This window comes from Chironomus tepperi, unplaced genomic scaffold (genome assembly GCF_022539635.2).
Source record: "Chironomus tepperi strain 1889 unplaced genomic scaffold, CSIRO-AGI_Ctep_v1 contig_87, whole genome shotgun sequence".
NCBI lineage: Eukaryota > Metazoa > Arthropoda > Insecta > Diptera > Chironomidae > Chironomus > Chironomus tepperi.
In genome coordinates, this window is record NW_027226209.1 from 675,508 (window position 1) to 695,021 (window position 19,514).

Consider the following 19,514-nt stretch of genomic DNA (forward strand, 5'->3'; position numbering starts at 1 on the left):
TAAGAGCAATTTTCACTTTTTCTCAATTTTCTAATGTTTTAATCCTCTTACCTTTGCTTTCCACCGGTTTTCGGTATTTAAATATTACAATAGACACTGTACACTACTAAATAGTTGAAGTTTTTAGCTGTTTACTGCCTTAAAACTATAAAGATTGAAATCTTGCTTCGAATTCTCTAAAATCAACAATGAACAGATCGGTTGAAAAAATTCAAATTTTAAAAATCCGTTAATTTGTAAATTAATTTAAGATCATTAAATTATTAAAATTCCCAGATAAAGATACCATTTAAATACATGCGCCTTAGCGCATCACATTAACAATGACCTTTCCTCCTTTCCAGTACGAAAGGTTTACACACACGCCTCATTATAAAAGTAATTTTGCGTTTTACATATATTCTCATAGTGTATAATTTACCTTTTTTGATTAAATGAGAAAATTGCTCTTTGCTATGTTACGACTGGAAAAAAAAATGTAGCAAAGAATAGACAGCGCACGTGCTAAAGCGTATCATCAAGATGAATTTATATTGTAAATAAATCCTATTACAGAACGCGCAAAAAAAATTGTATCCATAGAGATATACATAATGCTGGATGTACGCACAACAAAATTTCACGGATATTAAATGAAAAGGTGCCAAAATATAAATAAGGATTTCGGGAATAATAAAGCAACATGTCAATCGCATTAAAATGAGTTATTAATTCAATTATTCATTTATACGCCGCCGGTGCACACTCATTGATCATAATCATTTGTGCAGACAAAACACATGTTTTTTCTTTCTTTAAAATCATTATTTTGTATGATATTATCTCAATTTGTATCAAGTGTCAACGTCGTATTTAAGGCCACTCATAATCATAATAGTTGGTTTTGAGATGTTGAAACTTTTTATTTTTGTTGGAAGAGAATTTCTTAAATATTTTAAGTAGTTTTTGAGTCATGATTGTTTGTATGTGTGAGCCAATAGGTCAAAATTAAGAGAAAATTATTGAAATATGAGAAATATATAGAGTGCTGTAGTAAATTAGGAAGATTTGTGAAAAATTGTTAAATATATCAACGGACGTTTGATTTTTAAATTATATTTGGAACTACAATTAGTTGATACATAGTTGTAAACCCTTTATTTGGAATAATATTCAGATTGTTTTCAATTGTCAAACAATAAACATCTTTTACATTGTTAAGTAACATTTTATTTTAAAACTGTATAGCTCAAACAGAGCAACGGACAGTATATCAAAAGTATTACTTTGGATCCTTCATTAATCTGTTGATTTGAGTGCATCGATCTTGCCGAATCCTCACTCTTTAAACTGTTATCAGTAGCGAACCGCAATTGCCGAGTTCATGATGACACAACAACATAGTGTTTGAATCTTTAGAAGGTAACTTGAATATTTTGTTTATGAAACTCACTACAAAGTATCAATTGAAGGATACATACGTACATCATATTACAGAAATCCAGATTCCACAAAAATGGACCTCAAATTTCAGTCTAAACACAAATTAGTAGATCTCCAATTGACTATCCCTTGGCACACCCTACATATCTTAGTACCTTTTCTTTAAAAATAAAAAAAGATGGCATGGGAATGTGCAACGATAAAGTCAAAAAACTGACATGGAAGAAGAATTTCACGGAAGTTATAAAAAAGTATTTAGTAGTAATGTATCAAATGACGCAATAATTTCAGTAAGGAATGAGAAGAAAAATCGTAAATTTTGATTGATGAATTATTTTGTGTCTACAGCATGTATGTATTATGAGTATTGTACTCAAAGATTTATTTTTTTATGAAGGTTAATGCTTGTCTTAATTTTGGTTGTTTCATTTGATCTCATCTTACTTTTTGGACGAAGAAGAAGCTAAAAAATCTTATTTGATTCATCAACATCTCAAAAAAAAAATTCTTTTGTATGTTTGTAAAATGACACTCATGTTTACATGCTTCATATTTTCAGCACTTCTATATCGTTCCTTTTTACACGGCACTAATGCTTGAAAGAAATGTGTTGAAAATTTATATGATGAGCCATAAAGTGCTAACAACTGTGTATCTTAATTAGTGCAAATTTATAGCTAATAATAAGCGTAGTAATCATATCGTCGTGAAATATTAGAGGAACTGATTGATATTCATATTTTCTATAGTTTTGATGTACGCATAACTTAAATTAACATTTTTCATTAACAATTTATTTGAGCGATTAAAAATTGTCAATAAAAACAGCAGAAATAAAATAAATTTAACTTAATGGTCTATAAATAAAAATATTAATAGGTCACATATTAACGGTCAAAATTTAAGTGTAACGGATTTTTAAAATTCAAAAATCTCGATTCGAGGGGAAATAACATCGTCGAGTGCTCGCGACAGGCATTTTCAAAACAATACATTTAATTTTTATTAAAATCACTAAAAAGTCATGCAATTGACATTAATTAACTTATTTAAAAATACTGTCCCAGGACACATATTCAGAGGAAAGCGACGATTGGTCAGAGAAATCAAATTCAGGCATATTAAAAAGAAATTGGATGATTTTCAGCAGCAGGAAAGGAATATGAGTTTCTTAATGAATCCTTACTTAACAGCCGTAAGTAGTTAACATAATTAACATGTCAATCAAATATAATAAATGTTATAATGCTAATTTACAGGAACAATCAGCAGGTCATGCAAAGGAATTAAATAAAACAGCCGCAAAATTGAAATTTTGGTATGATAATCCAGTCAAGCAGCCTTTCAAGCCACACGTAAAGATCGAGGATCGTTTAAGTCACCTACGAGTAGCTGAAAAGTGGGAATAGAATATGAATGTATATTAGTTTAGTATATTAAATAAAAGAAATTTAAGAAACTTAATTAATGTAGAGTTTTTAAATAACATAGTCATCTGCCCTAAATTTAGGATCAATTTCCGATTTCTGAACGTCGATATTGTTTATTCTACAACAAATATTTTTATTTCTCCAATTGAATTTATAACTTTTAAAAATTCGGTCATATTAATGAAGTATTTAAAGAGTTCTATAGACTTATAGAATATTTTAACCATCCTTTAAGCTCATCCTAGTGTTAATTTTTAAAGATTGTATGTATAAATTGTGAATTTTGTGGATAATAAGAAAGAAATCAGCCAACAACAAAGAATTAGACTAAAAGAGTTTTTGTATGGGCAGTTATTTCTCAAATATGGATAATGAGGAGCATTTGGAACCTGTTAGTGACTCAGATGACGACTTGTTTCAAAACATCCAAGATGATGACTTGTCAGAACATTATTTGGTGATTATTCTGAGACAATTAATTGATAGGTAAGAGCCAACAACGCATTAATGATTTAAAGCTTATAATTAGCATTGATTTGTTCTATTTTACTCTTTCATACTTGACTGACTTAATAGCGGTGAGATACATTTGTTATCACATAATGAGACACGAGATGGACAATTGCCGAAGATATCAAAAGGTCCAAATATGGAAAAATTAAAAGTAAATTGTCTTGTGAATAATGAGAATGTATTGAGTAACATAATTTTTTTTTTCTTTCTTTTCTTTACTGCTGTATCTATAGGCAACTGAGATGTATAATCAAATCAAAAGTGCTTCAGGTTTTGGCAAAAAGGTCGATGAGACACAAGATTATAAATGGTCACTTGTGAATCTAATTAATTCCCGTCAAAATAATGGGAAGTTTTTAAGGAATGAAAAATGTAAAATTAATAATATATATCTTCCAAATCAATATGAGCGTCGTCTTGGATCATTTGGGTCCAAGGTCTTTTGTGGAAGTTTTACACGCGATGGACGGAGATTTGTTACAGGCTCACAAGATCAAGAGATAAGAATTTTTGATTCGTCCACATCAAATTATAAAACATTAAATCACATTAATGCAAAGCATGTATCTTGGTGTATTCTTGATATTGCATTTAGTCCTTGTAGCCAATATTTTGCATATTCAACATGGTCAGAATGTCTTCATATTTGTCCAATGGACGGTAATGATGAGGATGTACGTTGCTTGAATTTAAATACAAATGTAAATCGATTCGGAGGTAAATTATTTTATTAATCTATGCATTACTATGAATTATGTCTGTAATTAACCCAATTTTTCCGTTTTAGCCTTTGCTCTTGCGTTTTCAAGTAATGGTAATGAAATCATTTGTGGTGGATCAGATACAAGTGTATACATATTTGACAGAGAACGTAATGAAAGGACGTTAAGAATACCAGTACGTAGTGATGGACACATTACAGATGTCAATTCAGTAGGATTTGTCGATGACGCTTATCATTTATTCTACTCTGGTAGTGATGATGCATGTATAAGAGTTTGGGATCGACGATGTTTAAATGAAAATAGTCCAGAACCATCAGGATGTCTTCTTGGACATATAGACGGAATTACATACATTGATTCTAAGAATGATGGACGATATTTACTGTCAAATTCTAAAGATCAGTCAATAAAATTGTGGGATCTTCGAGCTTTCTCACCGCGAGAAGCTGAAACAAATATTAGAGCATCACTTCAAACTAGACATTGGGATTATCGATGGGACAAAGTCCCAAAAACATGTAAGTGATTAGATAGCTTAAACATTTAACCTTAATCGTAGGATTTAAATTAAATCCGAGGGTTATTTTTTTAATCCTAGGATTAAGTCATTTTGACAGTTGAAATTTTCAAATATTTTTTGACGGTTTATTTTCAAATATTTTTTTAACGGTTTTCTAATTGAAAATTCCTTCTTGATTCCTACGCACATTCAATTCCAATGTGCATATTTGCATGATACTGATAAACCTTTATCTTATCTAATTCATTCCAAACATTAGATTACAACGTCACAAAGCCAATTACCGGTGATACCTCAATCGTGACGTTTAAAGGACATCGCATACAGAAGAGCTTGATACGAGCTAAATTCTCTCCTGCAGCGACAACTGGACAACGATACATTTATACTGGTTGTGCAACTGGACGTCTTATAAGTAAGTTATGGTACTGTTTTTGTGATTATCCAATATTGATTATTTTTCATTTCCATTTTAGTTTATGACATTTTGACTGGAAAGATGGTCCAGAATATTGAAGGTCATAAAGACATAATACGTGATGCTGACTGGCATCCAAAGAGAAATGAAATTCTTACGAGTTCTTGGGATTATTCTGTTAATATCAACACATTCCAAGACAAATCGACAGAGAAAAAGCGATCAAGAAACCCTCCAACAGCTGACTATTTAGATGAAAATCAAGATCTTATGGATGTTGCACCGCCCCTTAGACGTTCACGAAGAATTGCGCAAAGACTTGCCACGGCAACAAACTCTCGTCGAAACTGATTTATATTATTTTAAAATGTACCATTACCGATGATTATGACTATATATTTCGTAAATGTACACAAACACACACACACAATGGGGATCATTCATAAGTGATATTCAGCATAAAATGGTATAAGATTTGCTGTGTGACTTAGATTCTTTGGATATTATTTAGATATTAAATAAAGGAAGGAATGACTTAAATCTGCATTTTTGATGAACGTCATTTGTGAATGAGCCCCAAAGTTATGATGTAGAAATAATTTTTCTGTGAAAATGTGCTTGGAATTTTGAAAGTTATTATTAAATAAAAAGGAAAACAATATGTTACTATTTGATAATGGAAATTTATTTCAAATTATTTGTATGCTCTTCTTGGTCTTTTTAATCTTTGTTAAAATCTTTCTCGGATTAATACGTTCTTTTGCTATCCTATCCATATTGTACAGCGCATACTTATCATTATTTATCGCATCTTTATTTCCCATTTTTGTCTCCACAACCTTTATTTCAACATCATCGGTCATGCCATATCCAACAATATCGCCAATATTTGAATGATTAAATTTATTAATCAGCACATTACCCATTTTATGTGCTATATGTGATGGAATTAAGATGACATCTGTTGAGTAGAAAGCATTAGAACCTCGCGGCCTGTCAACATCCAAATTTGAATTTTTCTTATTATTTGATGGAGATTCTGGGATTTGATTACTCACTGCTATTGCTGGTTCCGCAGAATCTTGTGCCTGCTTTTTCTTCTTCTTTTTACTGGTTACCTCTTCTGTTGTTGGAAGTTCTTCTTCAATGACTTTTGATTTCTTTTTCTTTTTGGCAGGGACTTCTTGTTCTTCCTCAACAGGTTCTATTAAATCTGCCTTTTTCTTTTTCCTCTTTTTCGTATTTGATTCATCGCTATTAACACTTGCATCATTTTCTGTAATTGGTGCTATTTCCTCAATTTCTTGGTCATTGCCATTACATTTATTCTTCTTCTTCTTTTTCTTAGATTTTTCTGTTGTTTCTGGCACTTCTGGAACGTTGTCAAGGTCATTGCCATTGCATTCATCCTTCTTCTTTTTCTTCTTAGGTTTTTCAGTAACTTCTGGCACTTCTGGAACGTTGTCAAAGTCATTGCCAGTAAATTTATTCTTCTTCTTCTTCTTAGATTTTTCAGTACTTTCTGGTACTTCTTGAACGTTGTCCAGATCATTGCCATTGCATTCATTCTCTAAATTTTCAGTTACTTCTGGTTCTTGTTGGACGTCCTCAGGCTCTATATCTTCCTCAATAAATTTTTGTGAATCTTTTCTGTGCCTTTTCTTTACATTTCCTTTTTTCTCATTCATTTTTTGCTTGAAATACTCGGTAATGGAAACTCCTGTGTTGATGATCAAGTCACTTTTGTATGTGTCAGGTCTGGAATATGCAGTTGATCATTAATAATTCAATTTATTGCATTAAAATAATTAATCAACTTACTTATCATCCTCGACAGGTTTAGCTACTTCCACTTCCTTTTCTTCTGGTTCCTTAAGTGTCTTCTTGCCTAGAATATTAGCTAAATCCTTTTCACTGTATTTATAGACATCCTTTCCTCTAGTAAACTTCTTGTAATGTACTCTAGCTCTTGATTGCTTAGACATTTCTTCCAACGATTTTACAGCTTTCTTTTTCTCAGTTTCATCTCCACTGTTTGAATTGGAATTAGACTGCGAATTCAGGTTCTTGAGCAGCGAATCAAAATTCGCTTCATTTTGTGTCCATTGATTGTCTTTGAGTCCATCAAATCCTAATCCATTGGCATTATTCCTATAACGCACTTGAATAAAATCCTTGTTACCTTGCTGCTCTCTTCCTAAGCCGTTTCCTTTCTTCCAACCCCAATTTTGAAGCATTTTCAAGCCAAACGAAGATGTATCATCGTCTAAAATATAATTTATCATTAATTCACTTAATAACACTGAATTTTATGAACTTACTTTCATAGAGAGGCTTGCCTTTGGGTTGTAAAACCAGAAGTTGCTTTTTTCTACTCGCTTCAAACGTCATCTTGGAGTATTTAATTAATTTAAAAGGAGTAAAAATTACATGTGACTTTTGTTTTGGTTTACTTGAGAGCAAGGTGTGGACACTAGATATTTTTAATTCCTATGTTTTCGCATGTTATCGATGAAAATGATGAAATGTTGGTAGTGTACTGGAACTATCATAATATATCATAATAAATTAGGAATTGTCATGAAAAGTATCAATTTAAAAATGATAGAATTGATGAAAATATTGAAGTGTCCATGGATTGTTCGAACGAAGTAATCCGACCAAGTAACAAAAATTCTGAACAATTCAAATTTTACAAAACCGTTAAATTAAACTGTCCTTTTAGAGGAAGCACTAGGAAGAACGTGGTTGAATCTGGTAGTTTCTAATGTATATCCTTTACTGATTGAAGAATTGTCTAGACGTTTAGCTTATAACCTTCCGAGAAAATTAGGAGGAACACCTTAAACACGCATGAACTTCATGATTCAATTAACATTTGAGCATTTTATTAATTAAATTAGCATATAGCAAGGTATAAGAGTCTAAGAATCACAGAAGATTCTCATCACATGAAAGAATATGGTAAAGAAGCATGAAAAAGTCTGAATTTTTTATATTTAATGAAAATGTCTTTATTTTTAGTAAGTGTTGCATTCTGAAAATTACACAAACAGCAATTCTTTTTTTTATGTAGGTATTTATGCAAACATTCAAATACTTTAAGTAGTTTTAAATATGTTTTGTAGAAGAAAAACATTAAATACTTTTTTTTTCTTAAATGAATTCAAATCGAAGCATTTTTCTTTTTTATTCATTTTTCTGCAATATTTTTTGGAATGATAAATTCATATCTTTTAAGAAAGTAATGTAATAATAATTAAATTAAATTTAAATGTATATAAAAAAGAGGAGCAAAAATTAAATAATTTTTGACAATTTTTTTTTTTCTTCTTGGTGGAATGTAAATGAATGGAAAAATTCAACTGTGAAATGCAATGTGAAATTTTTTTTATGAGAATGTTTTGTGTCTTTTATGTTAAATTTTTTTCATTCATTCATATTTAAACTTGCATGGTTTATAATGCGACCGAAAGAGAATGTATCATAAATCCAATTATATTATAGAGATGTAAATGTAATATTTTTAACTGAGATGAGTTTATGTATTTTTTTCATTTTAAATTTTGTGCAAATTTCAGATTCAACTAAAATTGCTAAATTTTAGATATTTTTTAAGATGTTGAATTGTGAGATTCATTTTATTGATGTTCGTGATCTCCATTTGCTTGAGTTTCTGTGTTCGTAGATCTTGATTCTTGTATTTTTTACTTGGAAGGTGGTAATTGATTACAAATATAATTAATTTAGAAGCATTTTCTGTGAACAATTGATGGGCCAGATTCATCATATTCTTGTTTGCTGATCCACATTTGTTGGAAGGTTGAGAGTGAAGCCAAGATTGAACCTCCGATCCAGACAGAGTATTTACGTTCTGGTGGTGCAATGATCTTAATCTTCATTGTTGATGGTGCGAGTGCTGTAATTTCCTTTTGCATACGATCAGCAATACCTGGATACATTGTGGTACCTCCTGAGAGGACAGTGTTGGCATACAAGTCCTTACGGATATCAACATCGCACTTCATGATTGAGTTGTATGTTGTTTCGTGAATACCGCATGCTTCCATACCCAAGAATGATGGTTGGAAAAGTGCTTCTGGACAACGGAAACGTTCATTTCCAATTGTGATGACTTGTCCATCGGGTAATTCATATGATTTCTCCAATGAGCTTGATGATGCAGCTGTGGCCATTTCTTGTTCGAAGTCTAATGCAACATAGCACAATTTTTCTTTGATGTCACGAACAATTTCACGTTCGGCAGTGGTTGTGAATGAATAGCCACGTTCGGTTAAGATCTTCATCAAATAATCAGTCAAGTCACGTCCGGCCAAATCGAGACGAAGGATGGCGTGTGGAAGGGCATAACCTTCATAGATTGGGACTGTGTGTGAGACACCATCTCCTGAATCCAAGACAATACCAGTTGTACGACCTGAGGCATACAATGAAAGGACAGCTTGGATGGCAACGTACATTGCTGGTGTGTTGAAGGTTTCAAACATGATTTGTGTCATCTTCTCTCTGTTGGCTTTTGGATTCAATGGGGCTTCGGTAAGGAGAACTGGATGTTCTTCTGGTGCAACACGAAGTTCATTGTAGAATGTGTGATGCCAGATTTTTTCCATATCATCCCAGTTTGTGACAATACCGTGTTCAATTGGGTATTTCAAGGTAAGGATACCACGTTTGCTTTGAGCCTCATCACCAACATATGAATCCTTTTGGCCCATACCGACCATAACACCTTGATGACGTGGACGTCCAACAATTGATGGGAAAACTGCTCTTGGTGCATCATCTCCGGCGAAACCGGCTTTGCACATTCCTGAACCATTGTCAACGACTAATGCGGCAACTTCTTCTTCACACATTTTGATTTCTGCAAGAAACAATAGACATAAAAATTAATTATTAGAAATTTCTTTCACTTATAACTTTCGTAAAAAACGAACTTCAAGTTCCCACGCACTATAAATCAAGAGAAATATATGCCGAATAGAGAGAAGAAGACGAAAAAAAAAAGTTTTAGGAAGCTTTACATTTTCGTTATTTTTTTCTATGCTATTTATGGTGTTACGTTGAAATTCTTTAAAATCTATATATAGAAGTAAAAAAAAAATCAACCACTTTGCATCATACAGTCAAGTCTGTATCTTTTCTCATCGCATGTATGTATGTCTGTGTGTGCGAAAGAAGATAATTTCAAAATGAAATACTTAAAAGGATGTTCAGGCACACAAGATGTTAATTTTTTCATTATTCTTTTCTCTGGTTCTTTTAGTCAATTCTAAAATTGGCTTCTTACAATCTCTGTTTTCCGTATATCCGTTATTAAAAAATGAAGATGCCGAAATGGACAAAAAGAGCAAGAAACAAGTTTTTTTTTTCTTGACACTAACACAAAGGAAACTTTTTTTAAGGAAAAATGTGGCTTTATCGGCTTTGTTTAAAAAATCAAAAAATTATGATTAAATTAATGCATTAATTCAATTAGAATTAATAGAAAAGGTTACTATTGACCTTTAGTCAACTTTCTATCAATAAATTGACTTATAAATTACAGTATAATTTGCGAAAAATTGATCTAGAATAAAAGCCGGCCAACGCCCTATATTTTTGCTTAATTTCGCATAAAATAGACAATATAATACCTTCTTTTTATCCTTAAAATTCACGAGAAAGACTTAATTGGTGATTGAAAATAGTTTTCAGTAATTAAAACACAGCACTTAATGTTTAATTAAACTTTTTTTTTGGTGAAAAAATTAACCAAGATTTTTTTATGTTTTGTTCACAGAAAATAACGTCTGAACACTTCAAACATCCGAATCAAAGTGAGCTTGAATTTTTTTTCTCCACTTCGGCAATTCTTTTTTTTTTCTCATCCCCTCCACACGTTCGTTACACAAATTTTGTTACCATAAAAGGAAATTTTGAAGCTCCGAACGTGCTGTATGACTGTATTAGTGGATAATAGCCGCAAAAAATAGTAAAATAACAATTTTTCTTTGATTCTTTTTGTGCAATTTTTATAGATTTTTAACTGCAATTTCTGTGAAATGCATGAAGGAGACTTTTGGAAATATTAATTATGACTTGGTTTTATTTCTTTCTTATCGCTTTCATCGTAATTTCATTGAGAATTAAGTGAATTAATGTTGAAAACATTTTTATATGGAGAAAAAAATGAGGGGAAATTCTTATAAGACGGTTATTTTTTGTTCAAAAATATTTCTCAACGGTCAAAAAAAGGCAGAGGTGTTAAGATTTACTTAATTGACTTCCTAAAACATCGTTTGTTACTATATGCTAGCCAATCTGGTCTAGATAATGGATATAAACTCAATATTTTATCGAGTACAATGTCTTTAACGGATTTTACAACAAAAGATGTGTAAGTAAATCATGAAACCGTTTCAATATCTGCATAATCTATGCTCTGTTTGATTCATATTTCTCTTAATTTCTTCTCGATTAAGTGCTTCTTGCCGTATATTCCATTGAACTTGTGTGAATGGAGCAATAAAAATGTCAAATCACGTGTCACTAGTCTGAGTCATTTTTTCTCCTGACTTGATTCCTTTTTTAACACATTTTTTAATCAATTTATCATTTAATTAAATATTGTCCTTTAAATTTAGCAAATAATCCATTTTGTTTAGTTTTTTTTTCGTTATCACATATTTTTGACATTTTTATCACACACATTTTTTGCCAATGATAAGATAAGATATGCACACTATAATTCACTACTTACATTTTTTTGGTTTACTATAAAATTGGGGTTTATAAAATAAATTAATGCACTAAACTATTTAAGTTTAACGAAAATCTAGCTTAATATAATTTATCCTTTTTAGCTCCTTAGCTTTTTAATTTAATTGTACGAGATACTCGTTATTTATTTTTTATATGCTACTATACAGCTAGACTTTCAGACTTTCATTGATAAGTTTCAGTCGAAGACCGCTTTATTTTAAATACTCCTCTACTACAAATACGGCCAAATCGTTTTATACATTTGCTGCACATGTCTGTTGCCGCATAACGTTGTATTGGAGTGTATAAAAATTTATTCAAGAAAACAACTTTACCATATATGGAATTGTTTTCCAGTATTTTTTGCTCTTTCCAATACTCTTTAGTTTCTTTACTACTACAACGTGCTCGCTAGACAGCTTTTTGATATCATGACACATTCATATTTCTCATAAAAATTACTGGGCATGAATCATGAAAACTACACTTTCATCTAAATATGAGCATAGCCAAAACTAGTGCGACAATAACAAATCCAGTAATATTCTCCTGTATTGTCATGAGCTTATATGACTCTTTTTTTTCATCTCATGAGTATATTGTATATGTATGTACCATGACATGATGATGATATTGTCTGTATGATAGACAGACTGACTCAAACTGGCAACATGGATTTTTCAATTTCATTCTCCTCATTGTCATAGGCCGTAACAACGCTGTAGCTGCTTTTGATAAGGGAATGAGTAAGGCATGTAAAATTAGAACTTTTTGCAATTGCTTTACTTCTGTTAAAAAGTATTTTTGGTGACACAATAAATTATTGTTGTTGTCTAAAAAAAGCTTTAAATTTTCATTATTCAGTACTTATTTATGTTGTTATTTGAATAAATGGGGATATTGCTACTGATATACATACTTCAAGTATGTATACGCATGATAATTGTTGTTTTGTATAAATACAGCAATTCAGTTCTTTCATATCAACAAAATATGTGAGACAAGTGATGAATTGACATTAAACGGCAATAGAACTAATGAGTTTTTTGACAACATCCAACTCGTCTGTGGAATTCTTTTAATGAATTTATAAAAATTGGGAATCGACGAATATGTTATGGTTGTTAGTTAAGGTAGGTTTTTCCCCTATTGCATGGGATTTCTCCCTCAAACTCATTTGAACTTGACCTTTAAGGTTAACAAATTCATGAATTCTTTGCATCTAGAAAATTCTCCGTGTTATGTAAGGATTAGTAATGCAGTTCATACTGCCGAATATCAGCAAATTTGTTGTTTTACAATATGTGATGATACACGAAACTTTTTATCTCAATATTTTGATGCATAATATTAGCAGCTCATGGTCATTAGCCTAGATTAGATTAAATCACTGACGAACTGATGTTCCCGAAAGTTGTTACAATCTGCTATTTTATACATGACTCAGTGATAGATATATTTTTTTGTGATTCACAAACTTCTTAATTTAATGTATTAAGTACAAATTTTATTGGATTTGTAACATTTTTAATATATTACAATGTTTTGAGAATATTTACAGATATGTTTTTGGGAGATTGATTCTGTTGTAATTGTAGAAACTGTATAGATAGGTCAGACAGATCAAGATGATTTAGAATTGTTCAGAACCAAATCTGACGTTTAGGTCTGATGCAATACACATTCTTTTCTAAATATTTTCAAAACCATGAAGGTCGACTCTAGTCAACGGGATTCCATATGAAATTCGAGTGGTCTTTGAATTCTGGTATCTAGAATCTCGATAATCGAACCATTAATGCGAGAGTAAGGCTTCTAGGATCGGATATCCCGATTAGCACAATATTTTCATAACTCTAAATGATTGTCTTTTCCAAAGATCTAAGTGATCTTTGTCGGATTTGCAAAGTAAATTAGTTTTAAACAATTTTAAAAATTCCTACGTCACTGAATATTAGATTTTTATTTGTTCTGGAATAGAAATTGAATTATCCTAAAAGACAAATAAATGAAAAAGGGTCTTTACCCCTATAAATTTCCCAATTGTTCTTAAATTGAACCATTAACGAACATTTCTCCCCTGAAAAATAAAACACTAAGAAAAGTGTAATAAAGTGAACGACTTCCAAGTAGGCAGGTAATAGTTAAGATATGATAAAAAGTATGTCGTATGTTGTGCCTTAAGTATTTCTCAGTATTATCATTTAACTCGTTCGAAGATAAGTTTTATCAATAAATTCAATGACTCATATCCAAAACGTCAATTTTTAATCTATTAAGCTTAAAACATTAAAGCACCTCTTGCGTTTAGGTTTTTCAGAGGAGCTAAATTAAGAATTCATATCAGTTCCGCCAAAAATCAACTGAAATTGTCATTAAAAGTCATTTTGAAAGTTTAAAATTTTAACATTTTTTTCTGTCCAGACCCGCATGGAATTTAATCTTTATCTTTATGGATGTAGAGGAAATAAAACGATCTTTTGTCAAAGCACTTATTGTGTTTTGCTCATTATATACACATATTTCAATTTTTTTGGTTACTTTATGTTCTCTATCATATACACTCCCTGTACTTAATTTCCATTATACTTGTGACTCTATTGATGCATAGCAATGTTTATGTTAATCAGTTTTTGTGTAGTACTTGAGTATCTCACTGCTTCTCATTGTTAATACATATTTTAAATGGGATCAATTTTTATAGCTTCATACGATATAAAACCATACCATTCAATATTACATTGGACTGCATAAAGCATAAAACTAAATTTAGATATTGAAAAGAATGAAGAACTGTATGCAACAAAACTAGTTCTCTTTTCCTTCGCAAAAATTATACTTATTTTTTCTGTATTAATGTATACAGGAACGATGATGATGTTAAAATAAGAAAAAGAAAAGTACTTAACGCAGTGTTTGTGCCATGAAAAAAAGAGGAAGAAAACTATAAGTTGCTCAACTCATATAATCTCTTCTTCTTTTCATTTGGATTCATTTACAGGTGATGTTTATGAGAATATAGAATTTTAGGAACTCCACGTCATTTTTTAAGGAACAATATATTTGATTCATATTTGACATATCATACGATTGTATATTGGGTATTACACAACTCTCAATTGTTTTGATAAGGACTTTGTTGTTGTTGTGAATATACGTAATCAGCTATTTTTGAACAACTTTGGTTGATGATCAAGGGCATAGCGAGGGTATAGACATCTTAGGGGCTTTATGAGGGCATAATAGATCTTCTATCTCCGCAGTGCCGATCTCGAGGAGTCAGGATTCAACTTGATTAATTGCATGTCTAGTTCTAGGAGACAACAGAATGGATATTGATGGTCCTTGAAACTTAATGACATTAGTCATCCTTGGAACTTGACGCAACTTGATACAAGTTTGCAACATAATAACTTATCCACCCTGAGATATGGCGCAACGTAAACCATAAAGGGTTCTATGCTCCAAAATTCCAGACCATTCCTAATCCATCTTGAGGCTTATCTCCGAATGTCCTCCAATTTGGCATTATCTTTTTCCTAGTAATCTTACTGAGTCATACTGTTAAAAAACTAGTTTTAAGTAAACTTTTCTTTAAGCTTGTAATTGAACTTTTGATCGAGTCTGATTATTGATATTAACGTCTATGCACGTGTAGTGACGTGAGTATTGTGTGAATGCCTTGTCATATCGACAACACTCTGTATAATGATTAAGAGATCGATCTTTTTTACGATTCGAACCCACGTACTGATAAAAGAGCGATACTGATATCCGATCTGTTGCCTAACTTGACTATGCATGACTCGATACCTTTGATTCCATCTTGTTGACATTACAATCTACTTAGTCCCGATCAATACCATTAAGAACTGAACATCATTTACGAATGATCTCATTACATTTCATTTATTTCTTATGCATACTCTACGGCAGAATTCCTCACAATTTCTCGATTTACCAGCTCGCTTTTTTTTCATTCCCATAATTGTGGGCAGTAGCAAGCAGCATATTATTTAACATCAAAGTAGAGAATACGGTAAAAAGTTTTTTTGTTGTTTTGTATTGCTGCTGCTTGAAACTCATTCAGATCTTTTTCTTATACACATTTCATATACACATTTACACATATTTTTACTTCAATCGGCATTTTATAACGTTGCATTTCAAATGATTATGGAGCTTATGATTATGACTACTACATAATTTTAATAATGATTCTCCTCTCTCTCATCTTCGCTTGATGATTATTATAATTTCTTTTGAACGTTGTTAATGAAACCAAAAAAATAAGAGAAAGAAACAAGCATGTCAAAAATATTTTTGGTATCAGTTTTAATAAAGTACTTTATTAAAGACTGCAGTTAACAATTAAAACAGTCTTTGAAGATGTAACGATGAAAAAATATAATAAAAATTTAATATGTGTTAATTTAGAAGCATTTTCTGTGGACAATTGATGGGCCAGATTCATCATATTCTTGTTTGCTGATCCACATTTGTTGGAAGGTTGAGAGTGAAGCCAAGATTGAACCTCCGATCCAGACAGAGTATTTACGTTCTGGTGGTGCAATGATCTTAATCTTCATTGTTGATGGTGCAAGAGCTGTGATTTCCTTTTGCATACGATCAGCAATACCTGGGAACATTGTGGTACCTCCTGAGAGGACAGTGTTGGCATACAAGTCCTTACGGATATCAACATCGCACTTCATGATTGAGTTGTATGTTGTTTCATGGATTCCATTGGATTCCATACCAATGTATGATGGTTGGAAGAGGGTTTCTGGGCAACGGAATCTCTCGTTTCCGATTGTGATGACTTGTCCATCGGGTAATTCATATGATTTCTCCAATGAGCTTGATGATGCAGCTGTGGCCATTTCTTGTTCGAAGTCCAATGCAACATAGCACAATTTTTCCTTAATGTCACGAACAATTTCACGTTCGGCTGTGGTTGTGAATGTGTAACCACGTTCTGTTAAAATCTTCATGAGGAAGTCAGTTAAATCACGTCCAGCCAAGTCAAGACGAAGGATGGCATGGGGAAGGGCATAACCTTCATAGATTGGGACTGTGTGTGAGACACCATCTCCTGAATCCAACACAATACCGGTTGTACGTCCTGAGGCATACAATGAAAGGACAGCTTGAATTGAGACATACATGGCTGGGGTGTTGAAGGTTTCAAACATGATTTGTGTCATCTTCTCTCTGTTGGCTTTTGGATTCAATGGAGCTTCAGTGAGGAGAACTGGATGTTCTTCTGGTGCAACACGGAGTTCATTGTAGAATGTGTGGTGCCAGATTTTCTCCATATCATCCCAGTTAGTGACAATACCGTGTTCAATTGGGTATTTCAAGGTAAGAATACCACGTTTGCTTTGAGCCTCATCACCAACATATGAATCCTTTTGTCCCATACCAACCATAACTCCTTGATGACGTGGACGTCCAACAATTGATGGGAAGACGGCTCTTGGTGCATCATCTCCGGCGAAACCGGCTTTGCACATACCTGAACCATTGTCAACGACTAATGCGGCAACTTCTTCGTCACACATATTGGCAGCTAATTAGAAGAACAAATAGTTAGAAATTAGTATAAATTAGCAAGTTCTGCCATCATTTTATCATTTTAGGGCGTTGGTTAATTAGTCACAGAAATTTACTAGATTGTTCGATATTACATAATCCACATTTGTAATGAACTTTAGTGCCCTAGTTCCATATTTTGGAATAATATTTATTTTATTTTTTTTGACACTATTGAGATTCACAAAAATTTGACCACAGCACAGTATGCAAATAACAACAAACTTACTTTTTTTTAAATTAAAATATTTTCAGATGATAAATAACTCAAAGCGTTGACTTTAGATAAGCCACTAACCGATGAAAAACTAGAATTGAATTGAAAATCACACCTGCAGTCTAATTTATGTGCTTGATAATTTTTTGCTGCTATCTTTATCAGCAGTATTGTTATCAGTTTCGCAACGTCATTTTTACCCAAGTTGTGTGCGTTATCAGCAAGAATGATATAATTTGTTCAACATAACTCGTGATTAACGTGTTCTTTTCGTGAAATTTATTCAATGTGTGATAAAAACAATTAAGTAGTATAAAGAATTTGCTTTTGTTGGTGTGGTTAAAGGAGGCACCTTTGATAATCCTCACATACTTCCAAAGAAGAAAAATCAATTTTAAAACTGATGCATTAAAATTCTAACAATTGAACAATTTTTTAACCGTTCAACACACCCAGCATGCTTATCAACAAACACCTTACACATTTTTCTACCTCTACAATTGTCAATTGTACATTTTCGTTCCCAAATATGACCATATAAGGCAATAAATTTGCTCTTATATGAAATGAGATTGACTTTTATGTCATTAATTGGTCAATGATATTTGTACATGTAGAATTAGACAATTACGCGAAGCATCGTCACAATTGATGATTGAAATGTCAGGAAATTGGTATTGAACTTTTACTCTATAGACTCTATTCAATATTGTTGTTGTAATGTGCGGCAATTGAAATTCTCAAAAAAATATCTGTTCAAAATAGAATAATCATCATATCTGCTGCTTGATTCGTAGCTACTTTGACTCATAGGAAAATTTGGCAATGCAGCATAAATCAGGCAGATAAAAGAAATGCTCAAAGCAAAAAGCTTAATGCGAGAAAATGAAAAAAACTTTATATTTAGTTCATTTATGTCAGCTAACGTATCTTTTTACATGTAAAATGTGCTGATCAATATCTTAGCAGTAAGCTAATAGCCAACATTTCGTTCTAAATTCTCTCCTCTTTTATTATTGACCAAACTCATCATCAATCTTTTTGAAAATCTTTATTGTTTAAACTCAATCAATTTTGACGATGAAATTTGAGCAGGGTTGCTAATCAGATGAAATGACTTGATGATTTGCAAAGGATAAAAAGATGAGAGAAACTCTAATTAAGGTTTATGAATCTGAGTTTGTAGATGGCAAGAGATCACTAGAGTGAAAAGAGACTTTTGCTAGAGACAGTATTCTATTTTTCGGTGTCTAGTCAGAGTGGAAACTATGGTATCTAGCCATATAAAGGAAAATCTGCCTGTGAAAGGGTAAGGTATGTTAGGTAACATACTGGATACCATTATATCTGTTTGTGAATACAAGGGTTCGATTCCCACCAGGGAGCGATATCTGATTGATTATACAGAATGTTCTCGATAAAACAAGGATTCGCACGATGATCAAGACATTACATCCTGATATTAGATATTGCCAATGGGTTGCTCACTTTATACGTTTGTGTTTTGGGAAGTTTCATATTTGGAAGTCTTAATAAATCGTCTTTTGGCATAACATGATAAATGAATGGCTCCCAAGTGGTAAGTATTCAGCGATAAAATCAACTTCAGACGCCTTCTAAGTAGGTCATGAATTACAATTCATTTAAAGGTCAGTGAGGATGTAAAATAGAAATGCGAGTGGATGGAAGAAGACATTCAGTCCATATAAGGATATTAGATGTGTCTGATGACTGACCTAGGTTTGAAGGATTAATTCTTTAAGAATATTGGTATAAAACACAACCAAAAGAGATCTAAAAGGATATAGTTAGATTTGTAGGTCACGAGATCCTAGACAACAACTTCAAATTTATCATTTCATCATGCCATACTCTAAGCTTCCCATACATATACTACAGAGTAATTTCT

At 32.0% G+C, this 19,514-nt stretch overlaps 5 protein-coding genes across 7 annotated transcripts; 2 read left to right on the top strand and 3 right to left on the bottom strand.

Annotated features, from left to right (window-relative positions):
- Positions 1-2,371: 2,371 nt before the first annotated feature.
- On the top strand, positions 2,372-2,886 carry LOC139086702 (large ribosomal subunit protein mL63). The gene is made up of 2 exons (XM_070635278.1): positions 2,372-2,617; positions 2,682-2,886. Exons 1-2 carry the CDS (start codon positions 2,447-2,449, stop codon positions 2,829-2,831), a joined length of 321 nt encoding a protein of 106 aa, XP_070491379.1. The 5' UTR covers positions 2,372-2,446; the 3' UTR covers positions 2,832-2,886.
- Positions 2,887-2,984: 98 nt separating this feature from the next.
- Positions 2,985-5,711, top strand: LOC139086674 (DDB1- and CUL4-associated factor 11). Its single transcript, XM_070635241.1, has 6 exons — positions 2,985-3,338; positions 3,429-3,516; positions 3,599-4,082; positions 4,153-4,608; positions 4,870-5,025; positions 5,087-5,711. Exons 1-6 carry the CDS (start codon positions 3,196-3,198, stop codon positions 5,377-5,379), a joined length of 1,620 nt encoding a protein of 539 aa, XP_070491342.1. The 5' UTR covers positions 2,985-3,195; the 3' UTR covers positions 5,380-5,711.
- Positions 5,692-7,480, bottom strand: LOC139086675 (PIN2/TERF1-interacting telomerase inhibitor 1). Of its 2 annotated transcripts, XM_070635243.1 has the most exons (4): positions 7,350-7,480; positions 6,850-7,294; positions 6,087-6,786; positions 5,869-6,021 (listed from the first exon to the last, which is right to left on the bottom strand). In XM_070635243.1, exons 1-4 carry the CDS (start codon positions 7,417-7,419, stop codon positions 6,007-6,009), a joined length of 1,230 nt encoding a protein of 409 aa, XP_070491344.1. In that variant the 5' UTR covers positions 7,420-7,480; the 3' UTR covers positions 5,869-6,006. The 2 variants fall into 2 exon arrangements, with proteins under 2 accessions (XP_070491343.1, XP_070491344.1); XM_070635242.1 differs by having other exon boundaries at positions 5,692-6,786.
- Positions 7,481-8,546: 1,066 nt separating this feature from the next.
- Positions 8,547-11,976, bottom strand: LOC139086705 (actin-5C). Of its 2 annotated transcripts, none has more exons than XM_070635284.1 (2): positions 11,792-11,976; positions 8,547-9,913 (listed from the first exon to the last, which is right to left on the bottom strand). In XM_070635284.1, the coding sequence occupies exon 2, from the start codon at positions 9,903-9,905 to the stop codon at positions 8,775-8,777; it is 1,131 nt and encodes a 376-aa protein (XP_070491385.1). In that variant the 5' UTR covers positions 9,906-9,913; positions 11,792-11,976; the 3' UTR covers positions 8,547-8,774. The 2 variants fall into 2 exon arrangements, with proteins under 2 accessions (XP_070491385.1, XP_070491384.1); XM_070635283.1 differs by lacking the exon at positions 11,792-11,976 and adding an exon at positions 10,686-10,872.
- A 4,135-nt stretch (positions 11,977-16,111) lies between these two features.
- LOC139086707 (actin, cytoplasmic A3a-like) lies at positions 16,112-17,757 on the bottom strand. The gene is made up of 2 exons (XM_070635288.1): positions 17,618-17,757; positions 16,112-17,365 (listed from the first exon to the last, which is right to left on the bottom strand). The coding sequence occupies exon 2, from the start codon at positions 17,355-17,357 to the stop codon at positions 16,227-16,229; it is 1,131 nt and encodes a 376-aa protein (XP_070491389.1). The 5' UTR covers positions 17,358-17,365; positions 17,618-17,757; the 3' UTR covers positions 16,112-16,226.
- Between the last annotated feature and the right edge of the window lie 1,757 nt (positions 17,758-19,514).